The following is a 21,078-nucleotide window of genomic DNA, read 5'->3' as shown; positions in this document are numbered from 1 at the left end:
ATGGCCAAACACCTGACATGGTGAGACTGGCTTTCATTGCACAGCAGTCTAGCCATTCTCAGTTCCCCAATCTCCCAGCTGGTAAAGCACAAGTTTGCCCCCAGCCACATACAATTCCCTTGCAAAAAGGCTCTAGATGTAATGATTGCTATTTTAATGCTGATATCCTAACAGGCATACTTGCCACCTCTGAGCCCATCATATAACAGGTGTTCCTCCAAAATACTGGATCAAGGAAGAACATTTTTGGTAGTATGCGCATTCTTCTGGAATTTGGTCCCATCAGAAATGTGTTTAAGGAACATCCTAGACAAATTTAGAAAAAACTGAAAGACAGGAGGAACTAGTAATTATCTATTGACTCTGAAATGGGCGCATCAGACAGTCTTTAGATAAGACCACTTCAGGGAAAATAAAAATAAATGAAAAGTAAATAATCCTCTGCTGTTCCAGAGTTTATTTGTTGATCTCTTAAAAGCCATCAGTCCCTCTCGTTTCACTTGTCCATTTACTGTATAAACACTTGTCGCACAACTTCATTTTCTTCACCTCCTTCGATTGGAGTGATGCCATTTAATGTTTCCTTACCTTTGAGGAATGGGAGTTTTATTAACAACCTAAATTTGTCTCGTGTTCAGCTTAGTTTACCAGAAAAGGTTCAACCACAAATTCATCTCACTTCACGTGTAACCTGCAGAGGGTATCCTAGCAAGTGAAACGGTCACCATTTAAACAGCATTTAGAAGAGATTTTAGCATATTTCAAGCAATGAATTCTCACGCGTACATTACATTTTCCATCAGAGTAGTTCCTTGGGACCTAGGACTAGCAGTAATAAAGCACTCAATACAAGTCTAACAACAACAACGTGAAGACAAAACCCAAAGATCACCTCCCCGAACATTTGACTGACATCTTAGAAGGGTTAGCATGAGATGTATACTTCAAAAGCAAGTTACTTTAGCACAAAAATCTGCTTAAAAAGGCAGAGAGTAAAGGATTACCCTAGCTGATACAGCACGACATATTCCCCAATCCTAAAAACCCATTCACTTTGATCTCTATTAAGAGTCAACAAGAAGTCGAACTTTAGATTTACAAGACTATATATAGGCACTCACCACCCTCTATAAAAACATTAAGGTCAAGAAATCAAAAGTTAGGAAGTTGGGGAACTCAAATTGCCTATGCAACCAGTTCCCAGTCTCCTTGTGCAGGCAGTCCCAGTATCTCTCCCTCTCCACACCAACTCTCAGCCCTCCCCCTCCTGAGTTCTTGTCCTAATCCACTTCTTCCACCCTTATCTTGGCTCAGCCTTTGCCCCCTCTGTGTTTCAGTCAGGAGGATTCCTCCTCATATACCATGCTGCCAGGTGCCAGCAGAGAGAGCAACAAGAGATGCTCTCCAGGCTTTCCATTTGTATGTGTAGTGCCATAGGAGCCAGCAGCAAATAGCAGGGCAAGTCCAGCTCAACCCCGGGATGGAGCATGCTCAGTATTGAATAGTCAAAGAATTTAGCTGCCAAGCTCACAAGTCTCTTGAGCATCTGCAGATTTTTTCAAAACCTCATCACTTGGTCAAATTTGGTCATTTTTAAAATGTGAACAGCAAACAAACAAACAAAAAAATCCCTCATGCAGGGAGGAGGGGAGATGGAAGGAAAGCCAGCGCCACACCACCCCAAAAAAATTTGAAGTCCTTGCTCCACAGCATGGGGGCGCAAGAGCTTCTCAGTTAAACCCTTGTAAAAAAATGTTTTTGAACATGGGCAACAAAATATATTTTGCCCTAATCTCATTCTCCGAAATAGCTGACCGTTTTTTCTGAAACTTTCCAAAAAAAATTCAGCCTGAGGTAGACACCCAGCATGGGAAATTTCAGCCTAAACAGTTAAAAGTTATAAGAAACTATAAATAGGGTCTTCTAATGGGAAGTGTCAGGTAACTACAGGCAGCAGTACCAGCTCCAAATACAACACCATTTAGAATGGTGTATTTATAGTACTACTGACTATTCATTGACAAGTCAACAGCTATAAATTTAAATCTATTAGAAAGTGTTTTTTCAATCAGATAGTCAAAAAAACCTTTTGCTCTGCCTTAAAAGAGAAAACACGGTACCTAGAGCTTTCACAGCAATTTGCCGGGTTAGTGGTGGAGGGATGTTGATGCAAACCAAATCTACATCCTGGTGCAGCAAGACATCATCAGTCCGACTCGTGTAGAACTCAATGTTCATTTCTTCTGCTAGCTGCTTTGCTTCCTCTTCAGTCTTCCCCCAAAGTGCTTCGATGGAGAAACCCTCTGCTCTCAACAAAGGTACCAGTACCCGGGCAGTGCTGCCAGTCCCAAAAACGCCCACTCCAGGAAGCATTTTCATTGCGTGTTCACTCAAGCCTTAGTGTCCATATGTAGACCGCCAGCATAAGGTTTAGCTCCTCAGCCTTCCATCTCAACCACAGCTCCTAAAACAGCAAATGTTACAGTTGGATATTACCGAAGGGTACATTTTTACATCAAATGCATTCACTACTGAATGTTAGTGTTACCATTTTGGTGTCATGCAAAATGCTGAGAGACTCACACAAAGTGAAATCATAAATAAACCTAAGATAGAGCAGCAAAAGCCAGCAGACTAAAAGGAGATCCACAGTGCCCTTGTCTTTAATGCGAAGGTGTAACAGAGAAACAACATCTTAATAGGTGAGCTTCCAAGAGGCTACCTGGCATACGGAGATATTTAGTCTTAATGGCCACATCTTCACATTAAAGATGCGGGAGAATACCATATGCCTCATTTTTTGCCCACTTGGTGCAGTCCCCAGGTAATCTGGCATGGTTCAGTGAAGTTTAGACATGCCAGACCTATGGTCTCTGTGTTATAAATGTAGTCACACACAGGTAAATATACTGTTCTGAACAAAACATATTCCAAGTAATCATGTTGGTAAAATGTCAAGTGTGGTGGGTCTCTGTTTAACTATAAGCACTAAAAATAAATGATACAAGAGGAGACAGTAGAGGGTACAGCCACACTACAATTTGGGACTACAGTACCATCCAGACGGTTGACGTCAGCTGAGAAATAAAGATATTGGTTTTCAGATTCCAAGACCAGAAGGGACCATTGTGGTCATTTAGTCTGACCACCCTGTATAAACCACAGGTCAGAAAACTTCCCCAAAACAATTCCTAGAGCAGATCTTTAGAAAAACAGCCAATCTTGATTTAAAAATCATCAGTGATGGAGAATCCACTAAGACCCTTGGTAAGTTTAGGGGCGTAGGTACAGAGAGGAATAAGTAATAGAAAGCACCCTTCTAAAGAAGAGACGTAAAATGTCTAACAAAGAACCAAACAGAATGGTGCTACAGCCCTGCTAATCTTGGCATACATCCATTACTAAAATCTCTCCTGAACGTAGATTCTAAGCCTGAGGCAATGCAAAGGCAGCAACCTTTCATATGAAGGGTTAAAGGGAAGCACTACAGCAAAGAACAAAAAAACCTATCAAGCTATTTAACTGTAGGGAAACTCAGTATCATCACTGCACAATAAGATTTAGTTAAAAGCAAAGTTTTAACAACTAATATGATGAAAGTGTTCTCTTCAGTGAGAGTAAGGAGAAGGAGGTGTACTTAGTGTATATTTTTATTCCTTCCCACATTTTACATTCTGTGCCTGATTCATGCCACATACCACCATCAGTGTCTTGTGGCAGTCCACATATAAATTCTTTGTGCATCTGATGCCTAGCTGACGTAATTCCCTTCTGCCCAATTTCCACATCAGCAATTGTCTAACTAAAATACCCCTCCAAGTGTCTATTAGTTATCACGGCATTATTTTAGATTTCACACAGTGAGGGTACAGTACTTTGGTACATGTAAAAAGTACTTTAAGTTAAGCAGTGTGAAACCAAGTAAGCATGGGGAGACATGACAATAAAATGAAGTTTCACAACTCTACTTTAACAGGAAAACTAACGGATCGTTTGTATTCCTGACGCCTACTATATGGAAGGATGTTCCACAGCATTTATCTATAAAAAGCTTCTTTCCGTAGCAAACACTGTCTCCTCAGTGTGTTTGTTCTGCTTAAGCTTTTTTACTCCAGTCAGGATCTCCCCTTAAAATTTGCTCCAGTGCCACTGGTAGGAAGTTTTACTAAACTTAGTTGATTAGAACAGATAGAACATTTTTTCTTGAACTAGTAGTTTATATAAGATCTTTCCCATTGATTTTTAAATAAAAGGTATTTAATTACAGAAACTGCATGATCTTGAACTATAAAATTATTTTTGCTCACACACGTTTAAAAAAACAACAACTCACTTTGCAGGTGTACCATAGATGAAAAATATAGTATGAGAAGCAGTTCATATTGTATTTCTGGTTTAACATTTAAGTTACATAAAAGAAAAATGAGTTAATAACTAAATATAAACATGAAATCAAATGAAAACTTGCTACATTTCTCATCTTCATCACTGTAAACAATTCCAGTTTATATGTAACTATGTTTTGTAAAAGGCTGCCATGTGTAATCACTCCACATCTTGTTTTATATATTAATTTTTCTGTTGCTGAAATATTAATCAGACACTATTATGTTTCAAGAAAAAAAGAACAGGAGTACTTGTGGCACCTTAGAGACTAACAGGTGCCACAAGTACTCCTGTTCTTTTTGCGGATACAGACTAACACGGCTGCTACTCTGAAACCTGTTATTATGTTTCAATTATATAACCCCTAATAAGTTGGTATTTTGCAAGCCCCTTACCAACCAATATACTTGCATTCTAAAAGATGATCGCCAATGTACCAATGCCCATTTACTTTCTTAGATGTTCTTGTCCTATTTATGGCTACACAGAGATATTATTTGTTGCTTGGGCTCCTTAAGAGTGTTCCTTTAATAGGTTTTTATTCCCCTATAAAGTGGAAATCTATGGAAATTAAGGCTCTTCACATGCCTCTTTCTCTAAGTGCATCAATATGTTGACATTTTATTGATAAATAAAATATTTAAAAATGAAAATAAGAACGGTCTATACAGAGCTGACACTTTACTGAGCACCAGATTTTGCAACCTTTACTCATGTTGAGAAGTACCTTACTCCTTGAATAGTCCTCACTGACTCAATGGGACTATAGGTAGAGTATTGCTCTACTCAGTGTGTGAGTAAGTGGTATCACAATCTGGCCCTTAGTGACATTGTTAACTAAAATGCGAGACCATATTGAGTAGCACTGTTAACCTAAGATTATTTCCTTCATTTCTCCTGCCCAATACTGCATTATACCTGCTATTGCAATGAACTGATTTGTCCACCATCCATCACTGTGATTTACATTTTAATGTGCTTTTGCTGACCAATTTACAGAACTCTTGTGGCTTTGTCTCTAGTATTCCAACACACAAATATGTGTAAATTTGTGTTTGTCTAACCTAGGGTTGCCACCTTTCTAATGGTTGGTAACCAGACCCTGAGGCCTCACCCCTTTCTCTTCCCCCAAAGTCCTCCCCCTTTCTCCGCCAATTGCCCCCCACATTAAAAAAACGGACATCAGGGCTTGTCAAATGGCACCCGGACACACAAGCCAAAACCTGACTGTCCAAGTGAAAACTGTACTGGTGGTGACCCTAAATTAATTGGAACTATGTTTCCTTCTCTGTGTTTAGGAAGCTTTTTAAAGGGACCACATTTCTCTGGTTCAGAGACACACAAAGAATCAGGGAGGTTGGGGGGGGGGGGGGGAGATAAAAGCTTTCTTAGATTATACCTAAAAACACCCTACAGGGGCCAGAGCAAGACTGTCCCTGATGACATTACAAAGAAGATACAAAAGCAAAGGTGTTTCTGCCATGCTAGAAAACTATTTCAGTCTACGATAAAGGCACTTCCAATATTCAGCTTCAGTTTTCCTTTACTCTGGCCCACACTGAACAATTCCTATCTCTTCATGGCATTTACCCCCAGCAAACACAGATACTCCTATACAGTTACTATGTCCCCACATTTGCCAGGCATTTAGCCAACCCAGACATAATTAGTTCTTATCTTTCCTGATAAAAATCAGTCTCTCCAGCTATTTATTTAATGTCCTTCTTTGAATTTCCTCTGCCCAAACCTGTCTGTAGTATTTGAAGTGTTGTCTCACCAGAGCTACATGAAAGGCATCCCCGCAGCCCCGCCCCCCATTCCGAGACACCTAGAGTCCAAGCTTGGGCTTTGGGGGGGACTGTTATATATCCCACTGCAAGTTCGCATCCAACATCATGTCCACTATTGACCTTTTTCAGGGTTACAAAGTCAGGTACATTTCTTCTTTTAAAACAGTATGGAAGGATTTAAGTTTGCTTTTCTTTAAAAGCTCATTTTTGGAGAGCAATGGTCTCCTTTCTAAGTGGAAAATGGGGATGTCAAAGAGAATGGTTGACAGACCCTTAGCAATAGCAGGTCGAACAGGAGTACTGTCATGAAAAAATGCCTACAAACCTTTCTATAAGCAACAAAAAGCCCTGTCCTTTTGGAAAGAGAGAAAGAGCAAAGCACCATTTACAGTGTTCCCTACACATCTTCCCCTCCTAGAAAAGCCACCTTGTAAGTTAAACGGTAAATGAGACTGTACATTGAAATGAGAGTCTCACTAGTAACATAGCACATTTGTTTTACAAGTTACTAGTGCTTAGTGAGCACTCTGGAGAAAAGACTGGGTCTCCACACACGTCCATGCAGTGCCTAATCAGGCCCCTGGGTACTATATTTGAATTTGTGACAGAAGTCAGTCAGGGAAATAGCAAAGCAAAGCCAGCACCACTGAGCTTTTATTGTGCTTGAGGGGTATAAATGTTTATGGAGGCTATAAAAAGTTACCAGCTATTTACCCCATGTGCTTGACATCTATTCATTGTTCTGTGTTCTGGTACTCAAATAGTGCCATACTCCTTTGCTTTCTTTTATTGGCAGAGTTCAGAGCTCACTTGCAACTGGAATTCACTCCCAGTTAATAAGCATCTAACATTAAATGGAACCCTGTCAAACAAGTCTAGTATCAAAGGACTCTGAAGGACATTAATTATGTATATAAAGATTTCATTTCACTGATAGGAAACACTTTTCACTTTCATGCTTATTTAACTTTATCAGCTAATAATGCCTTCTACCCAAATGGCAGTTTGCTATGACTGTGAAGAATGCTAGTGTAACAATGCACCTACATTTGGTGGGGTTGGGGTTGAAAAGCAAGAAGTAGTGTGTAGTAGAAAGAATATCATAGCCTTCAGCAATTATGTAGAGACAGAGTCAAAACTACAGAGCACATGAAAAGAGTCTAGGAAGGCCTAAACTGCTTGAAGTTGTTAATATGATCCCAAACATACCACGTCATAAAATATTTAACTGCAGGCCCTTGCCACTCAAACTGAATTCAGTTTTAACTCCTTTTAAGTTTTGATTTGCTTTTTCTGTATTTCCTGTCCTGACAGCTCTTAGAAATCACACAATGGTTTCCAAGGAAGTAAACTGATACGACACAGACACTAGATCCCAACATCAGTGAACAGTATTCTTGCCAGCAAGTTAAAAAAGCATGGATTGGATGAATGGACTATAAGGTGAATAGAAAGCTGGCTAGAGAGCTGGGCTCACTGGGTAGTGATCAACGGCTACATGTCTAGTTGGCAGCCGGTATCAAACGGAGTGCCCCAGGAGTCGGCCCTAGGGCCGGTTTTGTTCAATATCTTCATTAATGATCTGAAGGATGGTGTGGATTGCACCCTCAGCAAGTTCGCGGATGACACTAAGCTGGGGGGAGAGGTAGATACGCTGGAGGGTAGGGATAGGATCCAGAGTGACCTAGACAAATTGGAGGATTGGGCTAATAGAAATCTGATGAGGTTCAACAAGGACAAGTGCAGAGTCCTGCACTTAGCACAGAAGAATCCCATGCACTACTACAATTCTGCAGAAAAGGACCTGGGGATTACAGTGGACGAGAAGCTGGATATGAGTCAGGAGTGTGCCTTTGTTGCCAAGAAGGCTAATGGCATTTTGGGCTGCATTAGTAGGAGCTGTGACGTTGTGCAGTCTATATGGTTTTATAAAAACATAATAAGTGAATATAATGTAACTGGAATATGTTTCATGCAAAAGGTCTCTTGTAAAGTATCATTACAAAGCTTATAATCTACTGAGTGTGATCATCCTATTTGTATAAATGTACCACTCTTGTATCTGAAACTAGAAATATGAAATACAACTCTGAGGACCTATCGTAATTATGCAAAGTGTGGGCCATTAATGGTGGTTTGAAATCTTGACTCCCATTGTCTGCAGATGGCTGGGTTTACCTGTGAGTCTTCCTGTATATGTGCGTTCCGGCCGGTCGGGGAGAGCGGAGAGTCCCGGCCGGGCTCTCCGCCCTGCTCCCGGCGCTCTTGATGAATCTTGAGGACTCCCATTGTCTGCAGATGGCTGGGTTTACCTGTGAGTCTTCCTGTATGTGTGTGTGCTGGCAAGTGGGTAATGAAGTCTTGCAGTGACATGTGATCATGCAGGGCCGGCTCCAGACACCAGCCCACCAAGCATGTGCTTGGGGCGGCGCCTGGAGGGGGGCGGCGCGGCGGGGCACTCCGGCCCAAGAGCGGGGCCGCGACTGGGCTCGCCGCCCTCCCCGCGGCGCTCCGGCCGCCGGGGAGAGCGGGGCCCCGGCCGGGCTCGCCGCCCGCCCTTTAACCTGGGTGCTTTTCCAGTGGGGGGGGGGGTGGAAACCCAGAGGGACAAAGGGTTCCTGCCTTATGCAAAAGATATATAAAGGGGTGGAAGAGAACAGAGGGGGAGAGGAGCCATCATGAAGAATCCCCTAGCTAACACCTAAGCTGGAACAAGAGCTGTATCAAGGGAAAGAATTGTGCCCAGGCCTGGAAGGTGTCCAGTCTGAGAAAAAACTTACTGAAGCATCTTTGAGGGTGAGATTATCTGTATTCAGTTTGATTAGGCATAGATTTGCGCATTTTATTTTATTTTGCTTGGTGACTTACTTTGTTCTGTCTGTTACTACTTGGAACCACTTAAATCCTACTGTCTGTATTTAATAAAATCACTTTTTATTTAGTAATTTACTCGGCGTATGTATTAATACCTGGGGGAGCAAACAACTGTGCATCTCTCTCTATCAGTGCTATAGAGGGCGAACAATTTATGAGTTTGCCCTGCATAAGCTTTATGCAGGGTAAAACAGATTTATCTGTGTTTAGACCCCATTGGGAGTTGTGCATCTGAGTGCTAAAGACAAGCACACTTTTGTGAGCTATTTTCAGGTAAACTTGCAGCTCTGGGACAAGTGATTCAGACCCTGGGTGTGTGTTGGAGCAGACGGGAGTGTCTGGCTCAGCAAGACAGGGTGCTGGAGTCCTGAGCTGGCAGGGAAAACCAGAACAGAGGTAGTCTTGGTACATTGGGTGGCAGCTTCCAAGGGGGTTTCTGTGATCCAACCCATCACAGGAGCATTGCCAGCACATTGAGGGAATATTCCCCTCTATTCGGCATTGGTGAGGCCACATCTGGAGTACTGCGTCCAGTTTTGGGCCCCCCACTACAGAAAGGATGGGAACAAATTGGAGAGAGGCAAGCAGAGGGCAACGAAAATAATTAGGGGGCTGGGGCACATGACTTATGAGGAGAAGCTGAGAGAACTGGGCTTATTTAGTCTGCAGAAGAGAAAGGTGAGGGGGGATTTGATAGCAACCTTCAACTACCTGAAGGGGGGTTCTAAAGAGAATGGAGCTAGGCTGTTCTCAGTGGTAGCAGATGACAGAACAAGGAGCAATGGTCTCAAGTTGCAGTGGGGAAGGTCTAGGGTTGTATATTAGGAAAAACTATTTCATTAGGAGGGTGGTGAAGCACTGGAATGGGTTACCTACAAAGGTGGTGGAATCTCCATCCTTAGAGGTTTTTAAGGCCCAGCTTGACAAAGCCCTGGATGGGATGATTTAGTTGGGGTTGGTCCTGCTTTGAGCAGAGGGTTGGACAAGATGATCTCCTGAGATCTCTTCCAACCCTGATATTCTATGATTCTATGAACACTCAGGAAGGTGAAGAAACTTGCCCTGGTCTTCCAGGGGGAGCCAGCATATTTAGACAGTAACATTTCCATCAATTGTTCACAGGGATAATCTACTTTCAAGTAGTCAGTTAACTAATTTTAGCTTCAGGAGACAGCAGCTTTCCCTAAGGATCAAAATTTTAGCAATTTGTTTAAACGAGGGGATAACTTTTCCCATCTGCGCATGTTTCACTATTTAAACCAGAAGCGTCAAAATTTTGCCCAGTTGAGGACCATGATGGGAGTATGCCAAAACCATGAGAAATGCACCTGGACTCAAAGCATTTCCAGGCATTTACCCAATATCTCTGAATTATACCCAAGATATCCACTCTTTCTAGAGGTCTGATGACACAGACAGACTTTATTCAAGAAAGGTCACTTAACTGTAATGTTCTGAATATAGTGCTGTATACCTCCACCCTCCTAGATCACATGGCATTGCTGGAGATTTATAGTTCTGTAAATTATGATCTTAGCCACAAGGCACTATTATTATACGCCATGCCTGCCTCAAGACAAATACAACGCCCATCACACCTAACTGGTCATTTTTTTTTTCAATTTAGGTTAAACTAGAAAGGCCATCTTCTCCTGTTATGTATCCATAGATAGCAATACCCTTGAAAAACTCTATTTACAGAGTGCCGGTCCGCGAGCCATCGGCTGCCAGTCCGCAGCGAGTTTCCTCATAAGAGTGTCGAATAGGATAATATGGCACCGGTCCCTGGCACATTGGAAAAAAAATTGCCGGTCCCCCACATCAGATAGCTTGAGAAGCACTGGTCTATGGCATTCTACTCTGAGTGATTAAGTAGCTCCAAAACATTCAAAGGCAGAAATCCCAAAGGATTTTGTTTTCCTTTAACATGAAGGTAGGCAATTTATGCTAAATATGAGATTTATTTTTATGAAAAGTAACTCCAATATCTATTCCTAATAAAACGACACTCAAAACAATTATTTAGAGAAGAATGGGGACAAAAGCCATCATGTTTGATCAGGAGCAGATTAAGATTTATTGGGGCTCTGGGCACAAAGAACATTTTGGCTCCCCCATATCATGCGGGCCCAGGGCCACCAGAACCAGAAGGGATGGAGGGCCATGCCCCCCCCTTTTTAACATGGGCAGAGCCTCAGGCAGGCATGGAGCGGCAATGGCATGGGTGTAGTTTGGGGGGGCAGGAAGGGGTGTTGCCCCCCCAAACTGCAAACCTCAAGCCAGAGGCGACAGGAGGAGCGGTGCTGCAGGTGGTTGCTGCCACAGACACAAAGTCCAGGCGGCAGCGGAGGCAGTCTGTCAGCAGGAGGGACCCCGCAGGGGCAGCCCGACAGCAACAGCACCCACGGGGGCAAGCACTGAGCAAGCCCAGGTAGAGTCCAGTGGCCACTGAGGCCAGGCTAGTAGCAGCGGGAGCTGTGCCGGAGGCTGCCTCCCTGCCCGGCTCCTCCCGGCAGGGAGGGGACGGGAGACCAGACCAGAGCCCCCACCTCTGGGTCTGACCTGCAGCAGCATGCCCCGGGGGGCGGGGACACAGCTGGGGGCTGCTGTCAGGCAACCTAGCCCCCGCCCAGGGCAAAGGGAGGGTCTGGGGCCACTACCTAGCTCCGGCTTGTGGCCTGGCCATGGAGTGGGACCTCAGGGGGAAGAGGAGCAGCAGAGGGCAGTGCCACAGTTCTGGCACTGGTGCCCCCCCCCCACTTCTACCCAGGTTCCAGCGCTCCTGCAGGGGCCCCAAATTAGTCAGGGCCCCTGGGCACGGGACCCGTGGGCTCGTGCATTAATCTGCCACTGCATTTGATAAATACAGAAAACATACCACTGCCTTGATTCTGTGCTCCTCTCGCCTCTACAAGACTCATCTCCCCTTTCTTTAGCCAAACTGAAGGACCCAAAATGATCCTCTGAGGTGTCTTACCCTTGCCCTATGATTGGCTTTTACCTTACCATTTTTGCCCAAATTAAATAAGAATGTCTAAGGCCTGGTCTACTTATAAACTTACACCATTTAACAAACCACCAAAGCACTTTTATTACCCAAAGAGCACACACACAGGCTTGCAGTGAAATAACCGCATTGGTTTTCATTCACTCTTTTTGTTTTCCAAGCGTGTTACTCTGAGCTGTTGAGAGGGCTGAGGAATTTCCTAGACACCCAGAGGTATGGGACAATTGGGACAATTTCACCTTTTGTTTGTCCCATAGGTCTCCTGTTTCTTTGAGCCTCTTGTCACGACACATATAGGAAAGTCGGGGGAGGGGATTCTAATGCTATCCTAGGCACAGGGCCATCCTTAGGCATATGCAGCACATGCAGCTGCGTAAGGCACCATGAAATTTGGGGCACCAAATTGCCCCAAATTTCATGGTGCCCTAGGGAGCTGCATGCTGCATACGTGGCAGCACCAGCCCCGGTGACCAGACCTATCCCTCGGCTGGCCCCCCCGCAGCTGCGCCAACTGCAAGGGGCGGGGAAGGGCCGTCCCTAGGGGGGCGTGGGGCCCCGGACAACTTCCTCCACCCCACCTGTTACCCTTCTCCCCTGCTCCACCCCCATCCCGCCCCCATTACACCTCTTCTCCCAGGGACCCCGCACTTACCGGCAGCGGCGGAAAGCAGAGCCACACGGCCCCAGCCTGCTCTGCTCCGCCAGCTCCCAGCCGCGGCGCTCTGCTTCCCGCCGCCGGTGAGCGTGGGGAAAGGATCGCCTCCTGCACTCACTGGTGGCGGGAAGTGGAGCAACGTGGCCCCAGCCCGCTCCGCTTCCCTTGCCCAGGCCCCAGCCATGTCGCTCGGGTTGGGGGAAGGACCACTCCCAGTTCTCACAGGTGACAGGAAGCGGAGCGCCGCGGCTGGGAGCTGGCGGAGTAGGGCGGAGGAGAGAGGGCTGGGGCTGGGCTGCTCCACTTCCCGCCGCTGCCAGTGAATGGGGGGTGGGGGGATCCCTTTCCCCAAGGGGCACGGCTGGGGCCAGGGCAAGGGAAGAGGAGCAGCCTGCTCCCGGCCCCCTGCTAATCCCCCGGGCCACTCTGGGCCTATGGGGCCCCAAAAATGGGCCCCCACAACTCCTGCCTCCCAGGCCCTGGGTGGGGGAGGCCTGGGGCCTCCCACAACCCCTCCCCACGAGGGAGCTGCGTAGGGCACCCAAATGGTTAGGGACGGCCCTGCCTAGGCAAAAGTCCTTGCAAGGGGGCTGAGGCAGGTAACTCTTAGTGAACCATGAAGGGGAAATGAGGGAAGGAATGTCCTATCCCAGGGGTCGGCAACCTTTCAGGAGTGATGTGCCGAGTCTTCATTTATTCACTCTAATTTAAGGTTTCGCATGCCAGTAATACATGTTAACGTTTTTAGAAGGTCTCTTTCTATAAGTCTATAATATATAATAAACCTATTGTTGTATGTAAAGTAAATAAGATTTATAAAATGTTTAAGAAGCTTCATTTTAAATTAAATTAAAATGCAGAGCCCCCCGGACCAGTGGCCAGGATCCGGGCAGTGTGAGTGCCACTGAAAATCAGCTCGCGTGCCGCCTTCGGCACTCGTGCCATAGGTTGCCTACCTCTGTCCTATTCAATATATTCATAAATGGTCTGGAAAAAGGGGTAAATAGTGAGGTGGCAAAACTTGCAGATAATACAGAATTGCTCAAGATAGTTAAGTCCCAAGACTGCAAAGAGCTACAAAAGTTCTCTCTCAAAACTAGGTGATTGGGCAACAAGATGGCAGATGAAATTCAGTGTTGATAAATGCAAAGTGATGCACATTGGAAAACATCATCCCAACTCTACATACAACATGATGGGGTCTAAATTGGCAGTTACCACTCAAAAAACAGATCTTGGAGTCACTGTGGATAGTTCTCTGAAAACATCCACTCAATCTAAAAAGTGAACAGAACGTTGGGAATCATTAAGAAAGGGATAGATAGTAAGACAGAAAAGATCATATTGCCTCTATATAAACCCAGGGTACGTCCACAGCTTGAACACTGCGTGTAGATGTGATTACCCCATCTCAAAAAAGATATATCGGAATTGGAAAAGGTTCAGAAAAGAGCAACAAAATGATGAGGGGTATAGAACAGCTTCCATATGGAGAGATTAATAAGACTGGGACTTTTCAGCTTGGAAAAGAGGCAACTAAGCAGGGATATGATAGAGGTCTATAAAATCATGAGTGGTATGGAGAAAGTAAATAAGGACATTTTATTTACTCCTTCTCATAACACAAGAACTAGGGGTCACCAAATGAAATTAATAGGCAGCAGGTTTAAAACAAGCAAAAGGAAGTATTTTTTCACACAACGCACAGTTAACCTGTGGAACTCCTTGCCAGAGGATGTTGTGAAGGCCAAGTCTATAACTGATTTCAAAAAATAACTAGATTAGTTCATGGAGGATAGGTCCATCAATAGCCATTAGCCAGGATGGACAGGGCTGGTGTCTCTAGCCTCTGTTTGCCAGAAGCTGGGAATGAGCGACAAGGGATTGATCACTTAGTGATTACCTGTTCTGTTAATTCCCTTTGGGGCACCTGGCATTGGCCACTGTCAGAAGACGGGCTACTCGGCTAGGTGGACCTTTTGTCTGACCCAGTATGACCCTTCTTATGAATGAAAACTAGAGCTACCCAGAGGGAATCAGTCTGTGCCCCATATGGCAGAGACCTTTAGGGATCGGGAAACCTAGCTACCGTCAGAGAAAAGTGGATAATATTAGGACTCCGCAAATAAGGCATAAAATATGTGGACTGTTGGCTGTCAGAGGTTCAAGGGTCTCCCAGTGTTATTTAAACAGTGTTTTCTATTAGACTGTATGGTCCTCAGAGCAAGGACTGTATCCTCTGTGCCTCACAGAGCACTGAGCACATTGTTTGCACCTGACTAATAATCCTCATTACAAATATATACATAATCCTAATTTTAGAGATAAAACAAATACATTTGTTTTATGAAGGCACCAGATCTTTATAAAGTAGTTTCATAACTTATTTATGCTCAGTCCATTTTAAGTCTCAGTGCTTTGAGAAGTCAAGAAGTTGACATGAAAGACCAATGACTTTGCAAAGGAATTAAAGATCCGGTCTGGAGGCAGATGGTTTCTCAGTTAAACTTACTATATAAACAAGATTTTATTAAAGGAAATAAGCAAGTCCCCTCAGCAGATATTACAGAAAAGAAGAATTCTGTCTTCCACAACTCATCTTGATTTACAACATCTCCTGAATGACAGGATTGCCTGAACAGCTATAGTCTCGAACCACCACCAGATGCCAAGTTAAGGTCAGTGTTTATTCCAGAAAAAGACGTTTCATCCCCATTTAGTAATTTACCTTATTAGATTCGAAGAAAAAAGTTTAGGACTCTTGTTAAAAAGTAAACAGCTCACAGCACCCAAAACAAAAATTAAACCGTATCTTGGTTTTTCCTTTCAGCAACCAACACACCAGCTAAACGTAAAGCTGCTGGACCTCTCTTTCCACATGGGTTTCTCACTGGTAATCCCCAGCATCACACAATCAGTCTTGTGCTGGACAGGATCTGAACCTAAGTCTGTTTCATAACTAAATCCCCTTTGTCCCACCACCAAGAAGTTGCAGGGAATGGAAACACACTGAAAATGACTTCGGTCCTTCCTCTCAGACCAATCCCAGAAGGTAGCAGAACAGTAACCCAGAAAGTCCATCTTTTTAGAGTCCCAAAAGGCCATTTGTTTGAACAGAAAGATTCAAACAATGATACATTTTTATATTCTCTTGCTACTGTATATGGGAATAAACACTTGGTGAGATCCGTAACCCACTGAAAGATTATTTTCTGATAGTACAGTGAGAAGGTATTTCAAGAATCACATTTAGCCTTTGGCATGCCACACTTCTGAGTGCCCAATAAAAAGTTGTTCAAAAAGGGAAGTTAGTTACCGTCTACAGTAACTGAGTTCTTGGCGATGTGTTGTCCATATGCACATGGTGAGCATGGACCTCCTGTACTAGAGATAGGAATCTTTTGGGCCAGCAGTACCCAAGAGTATGCATGCACTCCTCAGTCCCTGTGCTTCACTGCAAGGGCATACAAGGGCAGTGTGCCTACCGCCATTCAGTTCCTTCTCACTGTACAATCTCTTGTGACAGGACTCGCAAACAGAAGGGATCTATGTGGAATGTGCATATGGACAACCTATCTCAAAGAACTCCAGTTACCGTCCACAGTAAATAACTTCCCTTTCTCCTTTAAGTGATTGTCCATATGCACCTTCCACTGATGGTGACTCCCAAGCAGTGATCATATTAAGGAGGGTGAGAGCACGGAATAGTTAATGAACAATTCAAGGACAGCTTTGTCAAATGCAGCATTGGATCTAGAGGATTCCGTTAAGGCTTGGTGTCGAGTGAACATGTCCAAGTAGCAGCCTTACAAATGTCCGATATCGGTAGCTTTCACAGTGATACTCAGCCAGAGCACAACCTGTGACAGCAGTATGTTCTGATCATGGATGGTAGGTCTACCCTGGCTACCTCATAGCATGTTCTAATGCAGTTAGAAAACCAGCTAGACAGTCTGCAATGAAACTGCAGAGCTCCTCATACTTTGCACAATAGAGAAGAAGAGTCTTGGAGACATTCTAAAAGGATTTAGGTAGTAGGCCAAAGCTCTCCTCACATCCAAGGTATGCAACACTGTCTCTAATTTGGATGTAAGAGGGCATGGAAAGAATATTGATGGGTGTACAGGTTGATTAAGATGGATTTCTGTCACTACTTTAGGAAGGAATTTAAGATGACTCCTCATTGATACTTTATCCGGGTGGAATACTGTGTACAGTGAGTTAGACATTAGCACTAGAATCTCTCCTACTCTTCTGGCTAAGTTATTACTATGAAAAATGTCATTTTCATTTACAGGTGTAGCACGGAAGAGGCGGCCATGGGCTTGAAGGGTGGTCCCATGAGGACTGCAAGCACTAGGTTTAAGTCCTATGGGGAAATCTGTTCTCTGGTAGGTGGGAATACTTCAACTAGGCCTTTCAGGAATCTTGTCACCGTGAGGTGAGAGAAGACTCTAAAGTAAAGGACCTGTTGGAGGAACAAAACTGTCATTTGCCCCCTCTTTGCCATCATGTGACTTCAACACAGAGAGACACCCAAAGCTGCACAGTGCTGAAGGAAACTTTCCCTTTCCAACTCACATTTTTACTGATATTTGGAGAGAGAGAGAGAGAGAGAGAGAGAGAGAAGGTTACTAAATTATCTCTGAAAAACATGCATAGCCCCAGGCTTTGATGAAGCTGTCTGATGGAAAGAAAACATGTCACAGGGAGCATTTTATTAATCATTCTTGTAACACTGGCTATCTTGAGAATTACAAAGTTAGAGATTTTGGCCCCTAACTGCCGCCTTTGGCCTTGGTTACGTTTTCTATGAAAGACAGACGTTCCTCAGACATTTTTATTCATAATCTGTGAAATTCAAAGCAATACTAGAATATATTCTATACAATAGCTCTAGTGTTTCTGCTACTCTTTCAAAACTACTTTGGTTAATTTGAAAAGTGAGCCATTCAATTCAAGTGGGCAATTGTTGGCAAAGAACCCTTCAATTTTCTATTAGACAACTTATTAAGAGCTGGGGGAGAGATTTCATTACACTTAAGAGGCCATCTTAATGCCATGGAAGTTTTGATCACAAGATATAATCCTATGAATTAAAAGCATCTACAAATTTTACAGTAACAAAATGTGCAGAGAACAATATAGTTCATTAAACTATGGCATGTATATACTTTAAGCTTGAACAAAGGCAGAGATAAACAGCTTGAGCAGCATATGCCTGTGCGAACTGCTCTTGGGGAACAGACAGACATACAATGCCGCTATGCCAATTTCATTTGTTCCAATTCCAAACTATACCTTCAGGTTTGGCTGCATGACTAATTACAGAGACATGATGACACAGTATCCTTCGTTTTGGATATACCCTAATATCACACACATGCACAAAATATCCAGTGCCAGTCAAAGAAAAGGTCACATACCACATTCTCAAGTTGTTCTCCCCGAGCCAGAATACCTTATTCCATAACATTTGCCTGGTGCCAATTTAGTCCTTGTTGTGTAATTGTGGATACTTCCCGGATTAAATACAGTTAATTGTTGCTGAACCAAAATGAGGAAATATTGAATTAAACCTGAGGGGTAAAACTGAAATATTGTTCTCTGACAATTCAGCTTGTGTTTAAAATCTTCATGCCAAGAGGACTAGACAGTTTTTGGTAGGATGATTTCAATAGCAAGAAAAATTTTACTACATCTTCTACAAACTTGTACTCCCAAATATTTTGTTTTTAAATAACTATCTTTCTGGCCAATGCTTGTCAGCATCAATATGCAAGTAAGCACAGTTAAAACATTATGAATTTGTCAGTTGTCAAATTTAATCTGAGTACTACAGTCATGTATAAAAACAAACAGGTGCAGTTATCTTGGATATCCATTTTCTTTTGATTCATTTTGAAGCACAGAGCTTCAAGGGTCATTTCAATTTGCAATTTCTTTTTTTCCAAGCAAAGCAGTAGATTTGGTTTTTTTTTTTTTAAATGAACGTATCCAAGTACTCTAGCAGCACATACACCAACACATCTTACAAAGAATAAACCAATAATGGGGTAGAGACCAGCAGTACAGGAGAGAGAAGTATTTGGGATCAGCTCCTGAGCCAATGCAGCCAGAAGTTTTAATACCCTCTGATTTAAAGGCACTTCAACTCAACAATGCTTACAACTAAAGAAGAGCCAATGTTTAAACCAGGGGTAGGCAATCTATGGCATGTGTGCCAAAGGCGGCACGCGAGCTGATTTTCAGTAGCACTCATTGCCTGGGTCCTGGCCACCGGTCCGGGGGGCTCTGCATTTTAATTTAATTTTAAATGAAGCTTCTTAAATATTTTAAAAACCTTATTTACTTTACATACAACAATAGTTTAGTTATATATTATAGACTTGTAGAAAGAGCCCTTCTAAAAACGTTAAAATGTATGACTGGCATGCGAAACCTTAAATCAGAGTGAATAAATGAAGACTCGGCACACCACTTCTGAAAGGTTGCCAACCCCTGGTTTAAACCTAAGCTGTATAGGACATATTGCAGCAGACAACCTGTTCCTCCCATGTCTGGAGCAAGACTGTTCTACCCACAACTTTTGGAGTCACTCTACACTAGAATGGTGGCTCCATACTAAAATGGAAATAAAACTAGAACTTTATCAACTAAAAGTAGCTCCTTAGAGGAAAGAGTATAGTGCAATGAGAACAAGCAGTCAGACCTTCTTAACTAATGGAGTGGTATTAAAATATTTCTGATTATTTATTATTTGTACTGCAGTAGCACCTAGAGGCCTAAGCCCCATTGTGTGGGGTACTGTAAAACCAATCTGCTTTGTAACTGTCCAGTTCTGTGGTTTTACAATCACATTTTCTTTTTAAAATCTCTCTTTCCCCTATTGCGTAAAACAACACAAAGGAGTGAAAGTGACTAAGGCCCTGAATCCTGCAAAGACTTATGCACATGCTTAACTTCGAGCAAGTTTAGCACATGCTAAGTCTTTACAAGACTGCAACCTAACTGATAATGCAGAGGAAACCGAAACTTAATTTACAGGAAATGTTGTAAAATGCACAAAATAAAAACAAATTTTCCCTTCTAAACTTTCAGAATGCAAGTTTTATTTGTAATTATACTAGATTTTCTTTTAAGGAGGAAGAATGATTTTTTAATTGGAAAGAATTCCTTTAAATATTAAGTCACGTTTGATGAGATTTCATTCTGCTGCTACTCTATGCTAAACTCTGAATGGTCATTCAACATTGAACTGTGGACAAAAAAAAATTACTGAGTTATAGATAAAACATAAGTTTATATATCTTTTGGCTTTCTTTATAACTACTGTATTCTTAGGATGTGAGAAGGGTCTGTGATATTTAGCATTATTTGAGTTTAAATTGTTAAAAGTGAATAAAAAAATTAAAATAGCGTACTCTGCCTTAAACAATTAATCCATTAGAACAATCAGCAGCTCCCTAAATCCTCCTTACCCCCCTCTTCTCAAAAGCATGGGAAAACGCACTGACCTTGTAAGCATGCCCCAAAGGTCAGACTTGGGCTTTGCTGGTGCAGGGGAGTAAAGCAAGCTTTAGAGCCTCTCTCTGAAATGTCCTCCAAGCAACACACTCAGTTAAAGACAGGATTGTCAGCTTGTATGCCTCAGCTGCTCTCAACTGTCGTTGGATCACATACAGGGAAGAGAGAGGTCTCGCTGAGAGCTCAAACCATTTAAGCACATTTTAAATCAAACCAAAACCTTGAATTACACCCAAAACCAAAACTAGGAGCCAGTGCAACAGTAGAGTACAGTTGTGATGCAATCCCTGTGGGAGACATCACTAAGTAAGAAGGCTGCCTCATTAGTTGAGGATTCCAAATCTTAAAATGCAGCCCTACATTCAGAGCATTACAGCAATCCAATCTTAAAGTGATGAAGACCCCAGACATCTGAACAAAATAATCACAGACTTCTAGCCAGGTGCAGAAAGAACAAAGCCTGGAGCACAACTGCTACCTAGAAAATCTGGCAACCAAGAAGATTGCTAGGTTGCAATCGTGTGACAAATAGCAAACATATTTCTTCCCCCAATCAAAGAGGTTGAAATTACCTCCACTAATTCTTCCAGTTCCTTCTTCCATTCCACAACCATCGCCTCCATTTTGTCTAGACTGAGTATTAATCTGCTCATTCTCAACCAAGCCCTAGTCTCAGTTAGGAAGTGGTTGAGTCACTCAATTTGTTGGGTCAGCCTACCAAGAAATGCAGTAGATTCTCCATCACTTTAAATCTTTACATCAAGACTGGATGTCTTTCTAAAAGATACGATCTAGCTCCACCACAAGTTACCACACCCCATGCAGGGATCACCAGGTGA

The 21,078-nt window shown here is 43.1% G+C and overlaps 1 protein-coding gene across 1 annotated transcript in view; it reads right to left on the bottom strand.

The window, feature by feature from the left end:
- The window catches only part of GFOD2 (glucose-fructose oxidoreductase domain containing 2), a 63,916-nt gene that overhangs the window by 27,977 nt on the left and 14,861 nt on the right, over positions 1 to 21,078 (bottom strand). Inside the window, exon 2 of the mRNA XM_054048864.1 lies at positions 2,121 to 2,464. Coding sequence (XP_053904839.1) covers positions 2,121 to 2,379 — 259 coding nt within the window. The 5' untranslated portion in view covers positions 2,380 to 2,464. The remainder of the gene's footprint in view (positions 1 to 2,120; positions 2,465 to 21,078) is intronic.

The sequence above is a fragment of the Malaclemys terrapin genome, chromosome 14, assembly GCF_027887155.1.
Source record: "Malaclemys terrapin pileata isolate rMalTer1 chromosome 14, rMalTer1.hap1, whole genome shotgun sequence".
Classification (NCBI taxonomy): Eukaryota; Metazoa; Chordata; order Testudines; family Emydidae; genus Malaclemys; species Malaclemys terrapin.
The sequence above is the reverse complement of the archived record's forward strand: the minus strand, read 5'-3'. Positions and strand labels throughout refer to the sequence as shown.